Below are 21,431 nucleotides of genomic sequence, written 5' to 3'. Positions count from 1 at the left end.
ACAGATGATTCCGTGGAAAAATAAATGACTCACCTGAGGTTGTAAAAATCAAGAAGAGTATTCCAAGCCCTATTCTTCTACACTCTATCATTATAGGAGCTAGCCTAAAATTTGCAAATAATGAAGATATCTTTCTACAATATATAAAGTGTAAGAAAAGTAGAATAGGGAAAAGAAAATCAAAAGCCTCAAATATTTGCCAAAGTAACATGAAAGGGAATGAATCAGACAACTCTACAACAGAAGTGGAAACTAAACGCACCAGACTATTCATTCAAATGGATGAAGTTCCTTCTGCCTATAACAGGGTAAAGATGATTTTAAGGACAAAAGTTAAGTGATTTTTATTGCAGGGAAAAGTATACGAACTGAAAACAAACAAATGTGAACCCGTCGAAAAAGACTGAGGGATCGGTGAGAAAATGAATACGAGAAATACTGTAAATCTAACGGCGAAAATTAAATTATGAATTTCCAGGGCTGTCCCTTTAAAAATCACAAATCAACAACAAAACAAACACACGGATCCATATGAAGACGTAATAGTAGAGTGATAAGAAGGAGTAAACACAAGAGAACAAATTGCAGAAGTTCTTAGAAAACAGGCTGAAACTCATAACTACCCTTTAGAACTAGTGGAAGCAAAAATGTCATAGCGTGCCCGGATTAGGGGCTGGAGGGGGCAAAGCCAGGTTAGAACTCTTAGGTTAGTCTCTATTCATACATTTAACTGAATAACATTTTCCTCAACTGTCATCGCCTCCTTCAGTATGGAAAACACTGAGACTTCACAAGACAAATCTCGTAAACTTTACCAGTACAAGCAGGGTGAGTTGTAAAACCTCTGATATTTTGGTTTATTTCACTAATGTGACACCCAAACTAGTTGGTCAGAACTTAAAACTGCTAAAGCTAGTAAAATCCAAAGCAATTCTCATCCATCTCCCCTCTCTCTCCCTATTTGTCATTTTCTCAGTGATTAGCACACTCCTCTGTGAAAAGAATCCGTTGAATGATTGCCTAGAAAGTTTGGGCTTTTAGGAAGAGTGCATCTGAGTTAAGAATCGTATTTTTAAAGGTTAAAATAGAGAGGATCCTTTTGATAATGGTATCCCCTATAGCAGCCCTGACAACCTCTCCCAACTTGTCACAAAAATACCTAGTGAGGACAAAGAGAAAATTCAGAACAATTGGCCTTAGAGTCAACCTACTGCAAAGTCTTGGAGGATTTCTCATTAACTACAAACCCACAGAGCCATAGGAGGACCACAAAACGTATGTGCTATATGTTTACCACCACAAGTAAAGAAACCCTACTCTCATGAAACAATCAGGAAGGTGTATAAGCCTTCTCCCCTTTAGCATGGAATTCTGTGTATTTGCAAACCAGAAAACTGGGCGACGGGCCATCTGACATAGAGAAACTATGAATGAGGTGACCAGAGTGTTGGACAACCCTCCCAGCTATTACTTCATTGTAACAGCCCCTCTCAAACCCTGGCTTGCAAATAACAACAGGTCAAGCATTAGAAGAACAGGGGTGAACATGTAAACTGTCATTCCATCTAGGGCAGTGGTTGGAGGCACCCCCGCGGGGGAGATGGCAGGTTTTCATATTCTCCACCCATGGAGGGTGTCAAAGACCCAGGAGGGAAGATAGGAGAGGCCCCCAGTTCACTGGAGGAGCTGCCTTAACTGGATACCTCCAGTCAGAGGAAATGGAGCTCATTAACAGGTCCCTATGTGAGCTGAAGGGTGACTCTACAACACCCAAAAGGATAACAAGCAGGGCCTGAATCTGTTCGCTAACCCAGGTTCAGAAAGAGCTTGTCTCCCTGTTCTGGAATGGATAAATGAGTAACAAAAATGCACACAAGGTCTATAAAAAGAATACTGCAGAACACAATTCCAGTGACTCAGAGGGAGAAAAAACATGCTTTAAAAAATGTTTTAATAGGGACTTCCCTGGTGGTCCAGTGGTTAAGATGCCATGCTTCCACTGCAGGGGGTGCAGGTTCGATCCCTGGTTGGGCAGCTAAGATCCCACATGCCGTGCAGCACGGCCAAAAAAAAAAAAAAAAAAAGTTTTAATAGTAACCAGAAAAGAAAAAAACAAACTACAAAACTATTTGTCAACTTCAATAAGAAGAAGAGACCTCTATGAATCTGGAGCAAAGGATAGGACAACAATGATAATGATGATGGTAACAGCTGACGACTACTACGTGTTTCTTCTGTTCCAGATACTATTCCAAATCACTGACATATATTAACTAATTCATTTCTCCTAATGATTAATGAGGCAGGTACTGTTACTATCCCCCCTTTTATAGAGGAGGAAATAGGGTGAAGCACAGAGAGGTTTGAATCACTTAGCTGACAACACACAGCTCAAATGTGGCAGGATAATTCCCCTCCCAACCACTCCACCTCTAAGACACTCTAAGACACACAAGAAGTCATAATTTTTGGTTTTAAAAATTAAACATAGATCAGGCTGACGTGAAAAGAAAATTGGGAGAGATCGAAAGAGTTCAGGAAGAACAAAAAGGCAAAACAGAATAAAAGTCTACTCCAGAAAGCAAAATTGATATTGGAAGCAAAGTTCCTCAGCAAAGGGACCAAAACAAGAAGAGAAACTCTCCCTGACTACAGAGAAATGAGAGGATAAAAACCATGAGAAAGCAAAGCATATGTGTGAGGTATGTGTGTGTGTGTCACAAAACATGACCAATTTTTCTTACAGTATATTTTCTTTCTTTTTAAAAAATTAATTTTTAAAGATCTGAGTATAGGTGACTTACAATGTTCTGTTAGTTTCAGGTGTACAACAAAGTGAGTCAGTTATACATACACATATATCCACTCTTTTTTAGATTCTCTTCCCATACAGGCCATTACGGAGTATTGAATAGAGTGCCCTGTGCTATTTAGTAGGACCTTATTAGTTATCTATTCTATATATAGTAGTGTGTATATGTCAATCCCAATCTCCCAATTTATCCCTCCCCTTCCGAGGTAAATCATAGCAAGATCTTTTTTTGATCCACCTCCAAGAGTAATGAAAGTAAAAATAAACAAATGGGATCTAATTAAACTTAAAAGCTTTTGCACAGCAAAGGAAACCATAAACAAAACAAAAAGAAAACCCACAGAATGGGAGAAAATACTTGCAAATGAAGTGACTGACAAGGGATTAATCTCCAAAATATATAAACAACTCGTGCAGCTCAATATCAAAAAACAATTCAATCAGAAAAGTGGGCAGAAGATCCAAATAGACATTTCTCCAAATGGCCAAAAAGTACATGAAAAAATTCTCAACATCACTAATTATTAGAGAAATGCAAATCAAAACTACAGTGAGGCACTGCCTCACGCCGGTTAGAATGGCCATCATCAAAAAATCTACAAACAATACACGCCGAAGAGGGTGTAGAGAAAAGGGAACCCCCCTACATATATTTTCAAAAGAGAAGAAGGGTGGATAGGGCTTATCCATTCACCAACTTACCTTGAAAAGGTGAGTGAGGTACAACAAAATGGGAGGGGAAGAGGCCAGACTACAGATGGTTAGTGAAGGGTTAGCAATAAAAACACCAAGAACTTAGAACTTCCCACACACCCAGCACTGGCTCTGCCACATTCCCATCCAGGCCTCGCACTGTGCCCACTGCCCAGCTGAGGCAGTGGAGGGGCCGGGGGTCAAGCAACATCCCTGACCTAACAGAGAAGAGTGGGAAAGCCGCCCAGGCAGGCGTGGTGCAGAGCGATGCTCTTAGCCTCCGCGCAATACCGCCTCCAGCCTAAGTATTATTGAGTTTCTCTGAAGAAATGAAAACACGTGGAACTGAAGCAATAATCAAAATCAGGACTGAAGTCAACTTTCCTGAAATGAAAACAATACTTCAGTATATGGATCAAAAGGACTTACCCTCTTCCAGACAAAATGAATGAAAATAGACCCAAACAAGACATTAACTTAGCAAACTGAATTGCAAGGGCTGTTCGTTGCCATTGGTAGTGTTGTTGTTATTATGATGAGTCTGAGATCCAAGGCAGGACAGAAAAAAAATTAAAAAGGTTTTGTGAAACAACAAAAATAGGCTGGCCTCTGACATGTCTAGGACAATAAAGGTTAGTCAGAAGGGAGCAAAGTCTCCAAAACTTTGAGAGAAAATAGTTCAACCCAGAATTCTACATTAATTCTAGTTCATGTATGAGGGCGACATAGGCAAGAGATCAGAAAATAAGGCTGTTACGTACTTACGCGGAAAGTTACCTAAAAATGTATACCAGTAACACACACACACAAACGCGCGCACGCACACACAGTATACGTGTGAGTATATTTCAAAATTTGGAACTCGAGGATAAATAAAAAGATTAGAACTGAGCACGAGCTGACTAAACAGAGTAAATTTTAAACAACTGTTAGAATTATGACTTTAAAACTGAATATCAAAGGTTATCTGTGAAATGGAAGGTAATGATTTATCTAGGAATCTTAATGCACTAAAGAAAGAAAACTCACAACAGCCATTGAAAGATGCACGAGATCTAGGTATCCGGAGCTGATCTTGCTTAATAATCTTTATGTTGCTATCATCACTAACCACTTTACTAGATCACTGTATATTAGCGCCTCAATTTTCACAATTCTGACTAACCCACGAGGAGGGCTAGCTTACACACCTACGTGCGCTGAAATATTTATTTTCAATTCTATCAACGCTGATAAAATACATGAGAAAACCATTCTTTAAACATGCATCATGGGTCTACAACAAAATATGGCAGTGATAAATTTGACTAAAATAGGAAAACAGAGGTGCTTGCCAAGAAGTGTGCCAGGAGATATCTGAGGGTCATCTCGTTATCCACCAGACACTGTAGCTAAAATATACTGCTTTGCCGCATTAAATAGTAATTCTTCAAAATTTAGAGTTCTGAAAATTCTTAGATGAAGTATCTAAGTTCTTTTCCAATTCAAAAACAATATTCTCCTTCAACAAATTAGTTCAATTACATTGGCATTAATCCAGAAGGAATTCTTCCTCACCTTTCAGAAAACAAAAAGATGATCTTTCTTATAAATACGAAATGTTTCAAGAGTTTGGATAATTCTTCTCAATTTCTGCACATACCAACTCCTCCCTTATCTATCTTTGATGGTCTGGTTCATCCCAGAATTTCAGAAAATTTGACAGTGCTTTTTGAAAAGCATGAGTGTTCCAATTACTCTTACTAGACTCTTTGGGTAACATTAGGCTTAGATATATAAAAATGCATTCTTGTCTGTCAAGAAGACTTCATTTTTCTTTTGTTAACAGATTAAATGGGTATAAATCTTTTACACTGATTACACTGTTTTTAATTTACTTATCCTAATGGCCCATTGAATTTAGATCCCATAAAAAACATAAAATTAGATTAGGAAATCTGCTCTATGAAGTCCAGAATATGTAAGGTTCTGTAATGATTCTTAATGCATTCTCTTCTTCAACTGTTGTTTTAGAAGAGTAGCTTAAATATGCTCTGCATTAGAATTTTATCATTGCAAACCAACATTAGAAAAGCCTTCCATTGACTGAAAAACAAAAGACATTCTTATAAGTGGAAAATCAATCACCACAACCACTAAATGTCACAGCTCAACCTCGGCAAGCAGCACTGATAATTGTTAGTTATACACTGCACAAATGACGTATGTCCTCGGTCGAGGAAGTAGGGGCCAGGTTTTTAGAAACTGTACATATATTGATTTTACATTTATTTAATGTGGCCACTGTAAGACACTTTATTCTTCTGATAAACTATGATTGCTTATCAAAAGATTCTATAATTCAAGAGAAACATTCATAACTGGTGTGTGAAAATGAAAACCACCAGCCCACAGAAATCATGCCCACAAAATCCAATTTTGTGGATTTATGGCAGAAAGGCATTAAACCACTGTCTTGCAGGAACTGCAGACCAGTCGCTGAAGCCTAAGTGGCACGGCAGTAATGATTAAGGTGACATGTCCCTCTGCCACAGCTGTTAATCAGCTTAATACTAGTTACATTATTGACATTCTTGTAATTATTTTTCCTAAGGCACATTTGCGCAAAATATATTTTACTTTAATTATGAGCAATCGGGAGCAAGTCCGATACCCAAAAAGAATAATCAGGGTTCTCCTACTGCAGGTATACAGTAGGCACAGTGTTGCTCTAGCCCTTGGAGTTGGTAACATCACAGCCCACAGAGCTGGAGCGCTGCTTTCCAGGTGACCATGTAATCCCCATACCTTGCCATCCTCTGAACACACGCCCATGTGTTCGCCACTTTCATCCAGGCTAATCTGATTTATCTTCACAGGACTCTATTGAAAACAAAAGAACAAACAAACATGGTAAACCTTCAGAAACATATATATCAAAAGTGAAATGCCTTGGCTTTTTGTAAAATGTAAATGATACAAGTTGTCTATTAGTTTAGATGCAGGAGTCCAAGACATATTTTGCTTCTGCAAATGAAAATGGTAAAATATAGCTTTGTTCCCAGACATGTAATAAGCCCAGAAACCTAAGATTTGCCCAAATTACCTATTTCACTTACTTGAAGTCCCAGCTAAAAATGGTACTTTTCTTACCTGTTATGTACCTTTTTATTTGTTCTGTTCTATTTACTCCACAGTCCTAAAATTCTTTCCCAGCCAAATTCATTAAAAGAACAAAACAAAAACCAAAATAAAAATCATGATGTAAAGAAAAAGTTTAGTGTTTTTTTTAATTGAAATATAGATGATTTAAAATGTCACGTTAGTTGCTGGTATACAGTAAAATGATTCAGATATATATATACACACACACACAAACACACACATTCTTTTTCATATCCTTTTCCATTATGGTTTATCACAGGATATTGAATTTAGTTCCCTATGCTATACAGTAGGACCTTGTTGTTTATGTATTTTATATACAGTAGTAGGTATCTGCTAATCTCAAACTCCTCATTTATCACTGCCCCACCACCTCTCCCCTTTGGTAACCGTAAGTTTGTTTTCTGTGTCTGTGAGTCTGTTTGTTACATCCATCATATTTTAGATTCCACATATAAGTGATATCGTGGTATTTGTCTTTCTCTGACTTTCTTCACTTAGTAATGATAATCTCTAGGTCCATCCATGCTGCTGCAAACGGCACTATTCCATTCTTTTTTAAAAAAAATTTTTATTGGAGTACAGTTGCTTTACAATATTGTGTTAGTTTCTACTGCACAGCAAAGTGAATCAGCTATACATATACGTATATCCCCTCTTTTTTGGAGTTCCTTCCCATTTAGGTCACCACAGAGCACTGAGTAGAGTTCCCTGTGCTATACAGTAGGTTCTCATTAGTTATCTATTTTATACATAGTATCGATAGCATATATATTTCAATCCCAATCTCCCAATTCATCCCACCTCCCCCTTTCCCTCTTGGTATCCATACGTTTGTTCTCTACATCTGTGTCTCTATTTCTTCTTTGTAAATAAGGTCGTCTATACCAATGGCATTATTTCATTCTTTTTTATGGCTGAGTAATATTCCATTGTATACATGTACCACATCTTCTTTATCCACTCCTCTGTTGATGGACATTTAGGTTGCTTCCATGCCTTGACTATTGTAAATAGTGCTGCTACGAATATTGGGGTGCATGTATCTTTTCGAATCAGAGTTTTCTCTGGATATATGCCCAGGAGTGGGATTGTTGGATCATATGGCAACTCTAAAATCTTAGTTATTTTACTTCAGCTCACCAGCCAATCCATTTCTTCTTCTCTTATAAATTACTAAATCAACTTTTTATTTATACTCTATGCTTAGTAATTTCTGGGGGAATTCCACAGGGTCTAATTGATAGTAACTAACTTTGTCATCCTCCATTCTTTTTTTTTTTTTTTTTCTTTTTTTTTTTTTTTGCAGTACGCAGGCCTCTCACTGTTGTGGCCTCTCCCGTTGCGGAGCACAGGTTCTGGACACACAGGCTCAGCGGCCATGGCTCACGGGCCCAGCCGCTCCGCGGCATGTGGGATCTTCCCGGACAGGGGCACGAACCCGTGTCCCCTGCATCGGCAGGCAGACTCTCAACCACTGTGCCACCAGGGAAGCCCCATCCTCCATTCTTTTGAGTAATCTCAAATTTAAAAATCTGTGAAGATGGAATTAGGCATTCTACTTTGGATGTATTTTCCCAAGAGTAAACACACAACTGCACTTGTAATATTTTTCACAGTTTTCCAGTTCTCTGTGTAGCCAACTGTTTACTCACTAAAATATTCATACAGGCGGATTTTCTAAAGAGAAATCAAAATCAGTAAATGTTGACAACATTAAAAAATGGCAACCTTTTCTCCTTTTTTTTTGCTTCTTAAGTAATGAGTTTACAACTATCTTGCACAAAACATGATAGAACAAATTAACCACAAAGAGAAGACTTCATCGGTTTCAACATGAGCCTGCAAATTCATTTTTTAAAATATCTAACCTTAAAATAATTTGGTTTGTGCATAAGAATAAAATGGAAATACACAAAATTGATTGTTCTATGCTCAATGGAAAATACCTCCAAGCTAGTAAGTCATGGCCAGGACAGACCAAGACTCCCTGACCTTGGAAAGGCCACCCACTGCCTGATGCTGCTGAGAGAAATTCCCATGTTACAGGTGGAGACAGGGGGCTACAGAACCCGTTCTCACCCTGATCCCTAAATCACTCCTGAAACGCAGCTCATGAAAACCAAGCTATCTCCTTAAAAGTTCTTAGAATGTTAGAACAGGAAAGGACCTTACAGAGATATCTGATCCATTTATAGGAGAATAAACCAACCCCATGGATGAGATTCACAACAGAGAAAAAGCAGAGCCAGGGCTCTGACCTTAAGAGCAGTGAAGAGAACTTTGTGATGGGCAGCAAGGAAGATGCAAAACAAAAGCTGAACTGGGAAAGCAATGAGGCCAGTGTGTCTGGACTTCTGGCCGACGAGTCTGAATGCACAGTTTCTAGTCTTCTTTGGATAAATGTTTTCCTCACTGAGTACCTTCTGTTAACAACTTCCTGATGGTGATCTTTTGTTCGCCAAACATTTTAATGCCCATTTTACTTGTGGCAAATATAAACCCCACATACCTCTGACTGTAATTTAATTGGTCTCTGGTTATAGCCTACCTCAGATTATAATTCAATAGATGTGTGTAGCCTGATCACTGCCAAGGTTTCCTGTCCTAACCAATATGGTACTATCCACGTGTGACTATATAGAAAGTTAAGCTAGTTAAAATCAATCACAGTTAAATATTCATGTCCTCTGTTGCACAAGTGCTCAATACCACATGTGACTAGCGGCTACTGTGTGAAAAAGCACACAGATCACGGAATGTTTTCATCATTTCAGAAAGTTCTACAGGGTAGCACTGTTCCAGGCCTACCAAACTGAGCCTCAGTGCTGAGTACAATGCTTCTTCGCAAGGCCCTTCTGTACAACTTACATCGAGAAGTGTATCTTCTCCCCATGTACCTGTCAAACTGTACGTCATTTGTTCTTGGACTCTGTGCTCATGGCCTGTGCTAAGATTCTAGGAATCACACTGTATTATTTTCAAAGACCTGACATACACGTTAGCTGATCCTCGCAACTTCTGGCGAAAGGAGACAGCCTAGGATGGTTACCTCCACCTCACAATAAGGCAAACGAGGCCTCAAGAGTTTACGTGAGCTGTCTAGAGCCTTAGTACTGCTGTGTGGCTAGGCCACACAGTGGTATTCTTAGTACGAATAAACCCAACTTTTTATTATAACATGTTTCTTCCTGAGTAGAAACTAATTTGTATCACATTAGCAATATTATGGGGGAAAATAAATCATAACTACAAGGTATAAGAATCCTTTTTCCTTTATGCCTCTTAGCAATGGTTAACTTTTTTGCCAATGATCAATATTCACTGATTTATTTCCCCAACTACTAACAACTTAAACATTTTCTTAAGCCTGTCGGCCAATTAATTTATTCTTCTAAAAACTCTGTTCACATCTCTTATTTTTTCTATTAATGTTTGTTCTTTTCTTGTCCATTTCCTTCTTTTTTTTTAAAGGGTATGAGGTCTTGGTACAATACCTTACCCTGACATTGTATATGTGGTCTCCTGTATATTTTTGCAAGATGGTTATTGCTTTATTTCTCACATCTAAGTTTTTAATACTTTCACGATTCATCTTATCTTCTTCCAAATGGATACCCATTAGGACTAGCCCCATTTTTTAAAAACCACACCCTTCTCCTTTTGAAGAGAACTATGTTTATCATATAATAAATATTTATATACACTGAGCTAATCTTCTGGGTTTTCAACTGTGGTCCCTTTGGCCACTGTTATATCATTTCAACATTGATTTAATTATAGAAGACGTACATAGTATGTTCTGATATCTGGTAAGGTGAGTCCCAGTCACAATTCTTCACACTTTCCTTGGTTTTTCTCAAGTATTTATATTTTCATGAGAATTACAAGATAAAATGACCCCCATGTTGCCACATATAATGGTCATTATTCAATCCTAACTTACTTTACCTAATACAAGCATGGAACACTGATGACAACTCTCCCCCTCTCTCTGCTTCCAAGGTATCACACTTCTCTGAGTTTTCTCTGGAATTTCTAGTTGCTCCGCCTCAGTCTCTTTGGCCAAATACTCCTTATCTCCTGATCCCTGTACCTCATAGCTCAGTCCTGGCACCTCTTCCCTTTTACATCTACACGAGCTCTCTTGGTATTCTCTCCAGGCCATGGGATGACTCCTGAATTTAAATCCCTAGACGGGGCCTCTCCCTATTCCAGACCAATATCTAGGACTGCCTATTTTACATATGTACTTGGATGCCTAAACGGGCATGTGAACTAAAGCATATCCAAACCTGAGAATCTGATCTTCCTTCCTGGAAGGGCTCTCCCTGATGTCTCGCCCATCTGTAGTAGTTAAGGACTGATAGAATCCTCTCATCGCACAAGACAAAAGCCTTGGAGCCAGTCTTGACTCCCGTCTTTCTTCCACACTTTACATCGCTATCTGTCAGCAATTCCTACCATCTCTTCAAACAAAACTTACCCAGACTTTCACCACCCCTATGGCTGCCATCCTGGTTTAAGCTATCACCACCCTTGTCTGGATTACTGTAGTAGTCTCCAAACTAGTAGACCTACTTCTGCCCTAACTCTCCTAGAAATCTAACCTCGACAAACCAGTATATTGTTAATAGGTGGATCAGACAATGTCACTCCTTTGTTTCAAACCCTCCAAAGGCCTCCCATCTCAGGATAAAACCCAAAGTGTTTACTATGACCTGACAGTCCTAAATGATATGGCTAAAGCCCTGCCTTATCCACCCTTGGCCTTGTTCTCACTCCTCCAGCCACGATGACCTTCTTGCTGTTTCTCCAGTCCTAGAGCCTTTGCATTTGTTTGCCGATGCCTGGGATGCTTTTCTGCCAGCTCTTCACCGGTAGTCATCTTTTCAGGCCACTGGATCTGAAATTTCAACACTTCACCCAAACATTCATAGCTCCTTCACTGTAATACTTATTTTTTCTCCTTAGCACTTACCACTATCTTACTATGTATTTTACTTATCTTAGTTACTGTCAAACTCATTCGAGAATTAATTTCATGAGACAGTTCAAAGAACACAAACTTCCAATCACACACAAAATCTTCCAGACAACAGAATAAAAAGGAAATGCTCCCCAACTCATTTTACCAGGACAGCATAACCTAACAACAAAACTCAACAAAGGATGTTATGAAAAAGAAAAAATACAAGTAAATCTCACTCATGAACAGAAATGAAAACATCCTAAAGAAAATATTAACAAAGTCAGCATATATAAAAAAGATAATTTTACTCCGAAACTACTAGGCTGATACAAGATAGCGGAATTAATAGATGATAATTTTTTGCATTAATAAAAGGAAAATCATAAGATCATCTCAAGAGGAAATTCTTACGGTCATCTCAATGATGCAAAAAGTGTTTGATGAAACAACACTCATTCATGGTAAAAACTCTTAGCATTTAAGGAGAAAACTTCCTCAAACCCACCTAAGGTGAAGCGTTGAGAGCTCTCCCTTTGATACGTTTACAATATGTTGATTCTTCCAATCCATAAACATGGAGCATTTCTCCATTTATTAGGCCTTCTTTAATGTCTCTAAATAAAGTTTCCTATGTCTCCCCTTAGAGGTCTCATACTTTGTTTTATTCTGGGAGTAGCAATGACAGTCAGCAGGCTTTTCTCATTCCTTATACGTACAATATGATTCCACTTACACAACGTAACAAAAATAGGCACAACTACACCATAGTGTCCAGGGGGTGCACACAGAGGACATAAAATGAAAAAGAAAAGCTAAGCAGTCATTCCTACGAAGGTCAGCACAGTGGCTCCCACTAAGGGAACTGCGAGTATAGGTGGGGAAGGGGATCACACGGTCTGCTCTTGACAGAGTGGTAGTTAACAGGATAGTTCGCTTTATTACTATTTGTTCCCCTGCACATCTTAAAATGGGTTTTTAAAAGTTATATTTCAAAATAAGAACAAACGTTAAAGATTTCTAAATAAAATTAAGAAGAATTTGCCCATCCATAAAAACGTCTGGGATCTACACCTTCAACGGATTATTTCTTGGTTTACACTTATTTTTCCCATAACTGTCAAGCTACTCAAATGTCCTAATTCTATTCTGGTCATTTACATTTTCCCAGAAAATTGTGCATTCCAAGTTCTTAATGATGAAATAGTTTCATTTCACTTTGTATTCTTTTAATATTTTAATAATACTAATGATATTAATACTACTACTACTAGTAAGTAGTAATACGACTACTAATAAGTAAACATTTACCATATGCTTATTATACATCAGTCTCTATTCTAAGAGTTCTATACGTATTATATAATTTACGCCTCACAGAAATTCTACGAAGTAGGTAATATTAGTTTTCCTATTTGGAAATATGAAAATATATACACAGCACTATCTCACACGTATATTAATATTTTATTTCCTTTTTTACTATTATCCTTATCAGATATTTATCAGTTGTATTGGCCTTTTTATAGAAGCAATACTACCATCAATCAATTTGCTGGGGTTTTTAAAATAAATTTATTTATTTATTTTAAAATTTTTGGCAGCATTGGGTCTTCGCTTCTGCTCACAGGCTTTCTCTAGTTGCGGCGAGAGGAGGCCACCCTTCATTGCGGTGCACAGGCTTCTCATTGCAGCGGCTTCTCTTGTTGTGGTGCACGGGCTCTAGGGCACGCGGGCTTCAGCAGTTGTGGCACGCAGGCCCAGCAGCTGTGGCTCGCAGGCTCTAGAGTGCAGGCCCAGTAGCTGTGGCTCGCGGGCTCCAGAGCACAGGCTCAGCAGTTGTGGCGCACGGGCTTAGCTGCTCCGCGGCATGTGGGATCTTCCTGGACCAGGGCTCGAACCCATGTCCCCTGCATTGACAGGCAGATTCTTAACCACTGCGTCACCAGGGAAGTACCTATTTGCTGTATTTTTTAAATTTTTCTATTTTATTAATTTCTACTCTTAGTCTATACTAATTATGCCCTTTTTGCCTTGGAACAATTTCGTTGACCTACTCTAATTTCCTGGCATTAGTATATTGCTCATTAGTTTTAACTGCTCATTTCTTAATCATAAAATAATCAAATATTTTGCATTTGCCTTTGGGTATACCAATGGCCACAAACCAGAAACCAGAGAATACTGTGTTATTGTAATAATTATATCTCCTTTGGGAAAAGTAACATTTTGTTTTGTTTCATTTCTAAGCGTGGTGGTGGTGTTATCTGCTTATATATCAAATTATTAATAAACTCTAGTGTGACTACAGTTGTGGTCGGATATGTGGTCTGTGTCTATCTGTTAAATGGATGGGTTGCTCTTTGAAACAAAAGATATCATTTTGAAGTAATTCATACTTTCTATTTTAGGGTTCAAAATACATACATTTTTAATAATGTTGTATATATTATTTAATTTCTATGTCCTTGTTTAATTTTTTCTTCTTGATCTAGCAAAGACTGATAGAAACATGCTTCAAAAACTTCCCACTACAATTGTAGTTTTGTCCATTCCTCCTTGATTTTCAAATCCATTTTGATCCAGCTATTAGATGACCTATAATTTGGCAAATCAAAGGGTATAATTGTTGTATTTTCCTTTTCACTTGTACCTATCATCAGTCTAATATGCATTCTGCCGGTTAATGCTCTTTTGCCTTAAACGCTATATTTTCTTATACTGTTACTGCCAACATGCTTAATTTTTGTTTGGCTTTTTATAATACATTTTTGCTCACATCTTTATTTTTCACTTCCATTGGCTGGTGGGATATTTGTCCTTCAAAGCTGAGGCTAGTTTTCTTTTAGTAACAGAATACCTGGCCCATTTAGTGTTCTCTTAGTTGCTATATTCCTTTATACTTTTAAAAATTACATTTCTCCATCTCATTATTATTCTTTTGCTATGTTGCTCAAATTCTTTTTCTTGACCCATTGAAGAAGAATTTAGATATTCTATTTTTATCTTGTTAGTGATTATCTTTAAATTACTAAATCATGCTTGAATTATGTCTCCTCCCCCCACCCAAAATAAATGCAATTGTATTCACTGGCTCATTTGGAAGATGAGGTATTTAGCACATGTTTAGTTACTACTTCCTTCTTTCCCTATTTTAAAACGAGAGCACAAGTATTTTTTACTTCTTAGGTCACTTCAAATAGAATTGGAAAGAGAAGCTAGTTAATACATCTGTAAAAGCTGCAATCTTAAACTATACATTCTAAGCATGAAGCCAGAGAAAGAAACTGTTTTGCTATCAGGGTGTCCATAATTTTAAAATTGATTCACAACAGCTTATTATCGATTAGGGATATTTGCCCTTATCATGAACATTGCAAACAACTTGGTAGCTTACCATACATTTTAAAATATTCTTTAGTTTTTGAAGAAATTTGGGTTTCCTACTCACGTAAATCAAACCAAGTAAACAGTCAACTCCCAAAAGAAACAGACAAACTGTAGGTAAACAGGAACAAGAGGCAACCTCAGTAACAATCAATACATGAAAAGTAAAGCGATGAGATATTTTACCTACAGAATCAGCAAAGATTTTTCAAACACCTTAGTTTTAGTGAAGAAGCACAAAAATAGACACTCCTCTTACATTGGGAGTGGTAATTCAAACTTGGAGAAACTTTCCAAAGGATCATTTGGCAACGTGTATCAAAAGTCTTTAAAATATGCATTGCCTATAATAACCAAAGAGAAGTACAAAGATTATTTTGCAACAAGATGCTTTCCATAGCAGGTTTCTTTTGTAAGACACTGAGAAATGAAAATTACCTACGGACTTCCCTGGTGGTCCAGTGGCTAAGACTCCACGCTCCCAATGCAGGGGGCGAGGGCTGGATCCCTGGTCAGGGAACTAGATACCACATGCTTCAACGAAGAGCCCACGTGCTGCAACTAAAGATCCTGCATGCTGCAACAAAGATCCTGCGTGCCACAACTAAGACCCAGTGCAAACAGATAGGTAAGTAGGTAAGTAAATAAATAATTTAAAAATTACCTAAATTTCTAAAAGCTAGGAACCTAAATGTTCATTTTAAAAATTAAGTTAAAAAAGAAGCATTATTTAGAGAAGAATATGGCCTTAGACAAAGAGAGGTCTGGCCTTTGCCCTTGGCTTCTGGAAGTCATCAATGTCACACCTGCACACCTGATAGGAGCATCCTATGGTGGGGCTGCTTGGGCCACAAAGACCAAGCCTGTGATTTAGGTTGGAGGCTTTGGGTCACAACGTATCGGTCAACCCGGAAGCTGAAATCAACCACGTGGACAACCTAGCAACCAATCATGCCTCCGTAACAGAGCCCCAGTAAAATCCCTGAATACGGGGCTCAGCTTCCCTGCATCTACGTAGGGGTGGAGGTTCCATGTCCCGAGGAAAATGAAAACTTCACTTTTGGAACCATCCCAGGCATGGCCCTTCCTGTGGCTGAATTCTTGACCTGTATCCTTTTCCCGTAATAACACAGAACTGTGAGTATAATAGCTTTTAGTGAGTTCTGTGAGGCCTTTAGATAATTATCAAACATGAAGGTGGATTTAGGAACCCACCAGAACTTGCGGCTGGTGTCAGAAGTCTTCAGCAGACTCGGTAGTCTGGAGGACTGTGCCCTCAAATCTTATAATTTGGCTACTCTGGGTAAGTACAATCTGATGTTTATAAATACTACTCTATTTACGGGTATTTGAATGTAATATATGTGACTAGAAGCAGATTCCCCCAAATATTAGCACTGCTTATATCTGGGTGCTGACATACTATTACTATGTAGGTTGTCCCTTTCTAGGATCTGCTAATTTTCTACAACAAATATTTATGGTTTGTAATCAAAAGATAAATATTTTTAAACAATTAAACAGTAAATCCATGAATCTAAAAACAAAACGAAACCACAGTAAATCTTAATTGTTAAAGCCATCCTTTGGGGAACCTGCAGCACATTTTTATCTTGAGCAATAATTGAGTATCATCACTATGCATGTTAGTTTCTATAATTTTTCTATAACATTTAATAAAGAATAAATAACAGGAATTCAATAGTACACCTGTCATTGGTAATCATTCCTGTCAGAAACAAACACCTTGCGTATATCTGCCATTTCTAAACACTAGAAATAAGCAACAACGACAACTGAACAGGAAAGAAAGGATACAGGAGGGAAAAAGGAGGGCAAGATTCGGTCTTTCTTCAATGCTGACCTTTCCTGTTTTATACATACAATTTAGGGAGTATGTTGTGAAGATGGTCCACTGAAATAGATGCAGACAAGGGTAAGGAACCAGAAGAAAAAAAAGACCAGAGAAAAATGGTCTCAGCTGTATTTTCCATTAGCTACAATTTTATTCCTAATGGAGACATGTTTGGAATTCTGGACAATATAAGTGAATTTGTTCAAAAATCAATAATGTCAAGCTGACACCATAGAACATACGAAAATGTTTCCTTAATGGAACAAAAAAAGCAGCCCAGTAAGCAGGAGGGGGCCAGGAGCAGCACATACCTTCTAAATCCAAGTCTACTACAGGTGGTCTCAAGGTCTTAAATTTAAAGAAAAGGCAAAATCACCCACATGTACACCTCATGTGATAATCAATTACTTAATGTACGAGGCTTGAAATAAACACACTTAGTATGGATTATGTCAGCTCTTCAATTAGGAATAAATTCACGGTCATTTCGAAAGCTGCTTTTAATGGTGTTCTCTGTGGCCACTTCTTTTCCCCTGATGTTCCTCATCAACCCACCTTAAGCCATCGGTCCCCCAACGTGAACCTCAGAAATCAATCTGCTAATGTATAATTTGTAAGGCTCCTCTGACTAACAAATGGATAATTGATTCCTTCACAAATGCTGCATCCCCACGGACATAGGGTGGAATGAATAAGAAACAGAAGATGGGATTTCACTTCCCTCCTCCCAGAGATCCACTACTTAGCAATCCCAACAACCACAGGATTGTCTCCGCAGGTCCATGCTCTTTAGTCACTGTTAGCAAGCAAGCTACACTTCGTTACATGTGTGAAAAGCAAACGCCTGTCCTTTCATACTTGGGAAAAGCTCATTTTGCTGCTTATTTTCCTCTCCCCTGAGGATACACCCTGAGGTAAGCCAGACCTCCGTCTGGATTGAAGAAGTCTCTGCAAAATACACCTAACTGTGGGTTTTCTACACATCTGCACAAGAAAACAAAACAAACATTTATAGTCTTGTGGACTTATTCTATGGCCAGAATGGCCTAACCTCTTTTTTTTTAATTTTTATGGAAGTATAGTTGATTTACCATGTTGTGTTAATTTCTGCTGTACAGCAAAGTGATTCAGTTACACACACACACATATTCTTTTCCTTTATGGTTTATCACAGGATACTGAATATAGTTCCCTGTGCTATACAGTAGGACCTTGTTGTTTAACCATTCTATATATATAGTTTTCATCTGCTAATTCCAAACTCCCACTCCATCCCTCCCCTACCCTCCCTCCCCCTTGGCAACCATAAGTCTGTTCTCTGTGCCTGTGAGTCTGTTTCTGTTTTCGTACATAAGTTCAGTTGTGTCATATTTTAGATTCCACATATAAGTGATTTCATATGGTGTTTGTCTTTCTCTATCTGACTTCCTTCACTTAGCATGATAACCTCTAGGTCCATCCATGTTGCTGCACATGCAGAAGGGCCTAACCTTTACCTATAAACTCTCAAATCTTCTCAGTTTCTTTAAAATTTCATCTCTAGGTTCACATTAAATCTTTCGTCCAATCCAGATGGGGAATAAATTTAGCAACAGGCAACCTTGAAGTTGGAGAACCTGTGTGGAGCCTTCTTGAAGGTCTCAGAATATGGGTTCATTAAAAGCAAAAGAGAAGGTGTAAAGGCTCCAGCCTGTTCCTCAGATCCTCTCAATGTCTCTGTCACTCCTGAACAACCTGGCAACAGGCCCAGCCCATCCTCACTGCCAACCGCTCTCCCTTAGACCACCAAGAACTTCCTGGGGCTGAAGCAATGGGAAGTCTTTCAGCTTCACCTCGCTCGGCCACTCTGTGACAACTGACCCTGCTGCCCACTGCTTCCTTCCAACTTTCTCTTCCCTCAGCATGAGGACTGCATTCTCCATTGCTGAACCTACCACAATGGGCTATAAAAACACTGTTGAATAACACAATAAATAAACAGAAAGGTTAAGGACACTTTTTGTTATTTATCATCCTGGGACAAAAGCGAAATACATCGTTCTTACCTAACACATCAGTTCCAAAAATAAAAGGCTAAGAAAACATGAACACATTGTATGTTGTTTGGGGGATATAAATATAACATGTTTTCCTTTAAGCAAATGGGGGCAAGGGGGAACCATCAAAAAACCTTAAATCTCAAGTGCACACGCATGGCAAAAACTAGGGGAAGAGACTGAAAAAAATCCTACAATAAAAGATTAAGGATATATTCCTAGTCTAACTTCAAAGGAATAATAAATTCTGGATGTGTAATAAATGTTAAATAGATGAAAATTTTAAAAATCTTCAAAAGCAACAAAAGAAACAATAGTAAAACAAAATAATGCAGCATTAAAACATTAAAACAAAATAATGCAAAAATGAACACTAAACTTAAAATGACAGAGATAAAAATTAAGAGGCTGGAAAATTCAGTTACCATCAGAAATTTAAAATATTGAATTAATTACCAGAAAACTAGATGAGGACCTTTGTTTAAACAGTAAAGTTGTTTAATGTTTTCATACCAGGGGCAGATAATAAACAGGAAAGGACCTCCACACTCTCTGGTCCAGTTCATCAGCCTTATACTACCAACCTGCACATGAGTTTCTCGGGTGACCTTGCTCTCCTGTCCATGAATAGCTGAGAGTCACCGCTGTGTTGGTAGCAACTTCTCTTCCTGTCCCCTGTTTCCATTCAGAACCAAGGGAAGATATTTAAAGTTTGAGGCATGTAGATTGTTAAATACGTATGCTTAGAACTGAATTATGATAACCACCTGAGAAGAGTGGAGAACTTGTCTACAAAATAGAAGAGAAACAGTGTTTTTTCAAGTATTCCAATATTGTTTAAATTTGAGCAGTCATCCATCCATAAAAAAAGCTTGGTTCACGGCCTCATCTGTGCCTCTTTTTCCATTTCTCACAGGCACATGTGTGGTAAATACCGCAGCCCGTGTCACCATTTATGCCAGCTGATGATCAAAGGAGGGCTCTCACAAGGAACCAATCGCCCAAGGTATATAAAGGAAACAACTATCTATTGCCTTCAGTTCCTTAAGTCGGTTCACTCGCTAACACAGAGCAGCGTTCTTTTGCCCAAAAGCTGACACCAAAACTGCTCAGGGAAAAGTCACCAACAGAGACCTACCTTAAAAGCCAGCGGATGTCCTTCAGTCCCCATGACTTTCTGGCATCTGCAGCTCTCCTCCACTGGCTTCTGTATTACCCACTTCTCCTCGTTTCTTTTTTGCCTTTCTAGTCACAACCTTCAGTCAGGTTTCCAGGATATAGTTCCTCAGCCTGCCCCGTTTAGTATCTGTATTCGCTTCACTCCAGCTCAGGCCTCACTTCAAAGCTGTATACTCAAATTCAACAACTACCCTACAGCTCCGTGTCAACCAGCCATCTCCAGAATCGGTGCCTTCTTCTGTATTTCAATTTCACCAAATGATCCTCAGCCCATCTAGATATCCAAGCCAGAGCACTGAGTCATCCCAGAGCAGTCCTTCTCCCTCACACTCCACAGAAGCAACCAAAAATGACTAAGTCCTCTCCTTCTACCTCCTTTTACCAGAGCACATCTATTTCACAACAATAACCCACTTTGTTGCCTACCTTTGGCACTTCACTTGAGCTCCTAGAGAGCAGAAATCTACTTTAAACCCAGCAGCTGGTACAGAAGAACTTGATGATGCTGCCAAAAGGATGAGAACCCCAATCTTACAGAGCCTGACACCCTGAACCAGAAAACAGGTTAAACAAACAAATAAAACAAATGCTCTGTAAGAAGACAACTAATTAAGAGCAGAATAGATAAAACCCGAAACAGAATTGTGCACAACGTTATTTTCTTTAAAATAAGAAAAGTTTTAAAGAATGGAAAAGCCTAGGGGACTTCCCTGGTGGCGTGGTGGTTAAGAATCCACCTGCCAAAGCAGGGTACGCGGGTTCGAGCCCTGGTCCGGGAGGATCCCACATGCTGCGGAGCAACTAAACCCGTGTGCCACAACTACTGAGCCTGCACTCTACAGCCCGCGAGCCACAACTACTGAGCCCAGGCACCACAACTACTGAAGCCTGTGCACCTAGAGCCCACAATCCACAATAAGAGAAGCCACGACAATGAGAAGCCCCTGCACCACATCGAAGAGTAGCCCCCGCCCACCGCAACTAGAGAAAGCCCGCGCAGCAGCAAAGACCCAATGCAGCCAAATAAATAAATGAATAAATAAAAAAGAATGGTAAAGCCTCAAAACAAGTTAAATGGAAAGAGTTAAGTTCTAACAGGCCCCTGCTCTTTTGGGACCCAAGGTTGTCAACACTCAACATCAGGCTTTAAAAGCTGAAGAGGAGCTGATGGTTTACATATAGTGATCGTTTCCTGTGGTACCAACTGTATTTCATAGCTCAAATGAACATACAAGAACTGTCTTCTTATGAAGACTTATAAACCGTCTCCTTTACCTTATGACCTCGCTAAGATTTAATAACTACGTTAATTTGAGGTTCTTGAAATGATAATTCAGCTTTTATAGAAGCTGCTGT

The 21,431-nt window shown here is 38.7% G+C and overlaps 1 protein-coding gene across 3 annotated transcripts in view; it reads right to left on the bottom strand.

Annotated features, from left to right (window-relative positions):
• The window catches only part of VPS41 (VPS41 subunit of HOPS complex), a 204,549-nt gene that overhangs the window by 99,814 nt on the left and 83,304 nt on the right, over positions 1–21,431 (bottom strand). For all 3 annotated transcript variants that reach the window (XM_019940651.3, XM_073809540.1, XM_019940652.3), the window contains one exon: positions 6,293–6,367. In XM_019940651.3, the coding sequence (XP_019796210.1) occupies positions 6,293–6,367 (75 nt within the window). The remainder of the gene's footprint in view (positions 1–6,292; positions 6,368–21,431) is intronic.

Source organism: Tursiops truncatus, chromosome 9, assembly GCF_011762595.2.
Source record: "Tursiops truncatus isolate mTurTru1 chromosome 9, mTurTru1.mat.Y, whole genome shotgun sequence".
Lineage (NCBI taxonomy): Eukaryota > Metazoa > Chordata > Mammalia > Artiodactyla > Delphinidae > Tursiops > Tursiops truncatus.
Note: the sequence above shows the minus strand (reverse complement) of the source record. Positions and strands in the feature narration are given on the sequence as shown.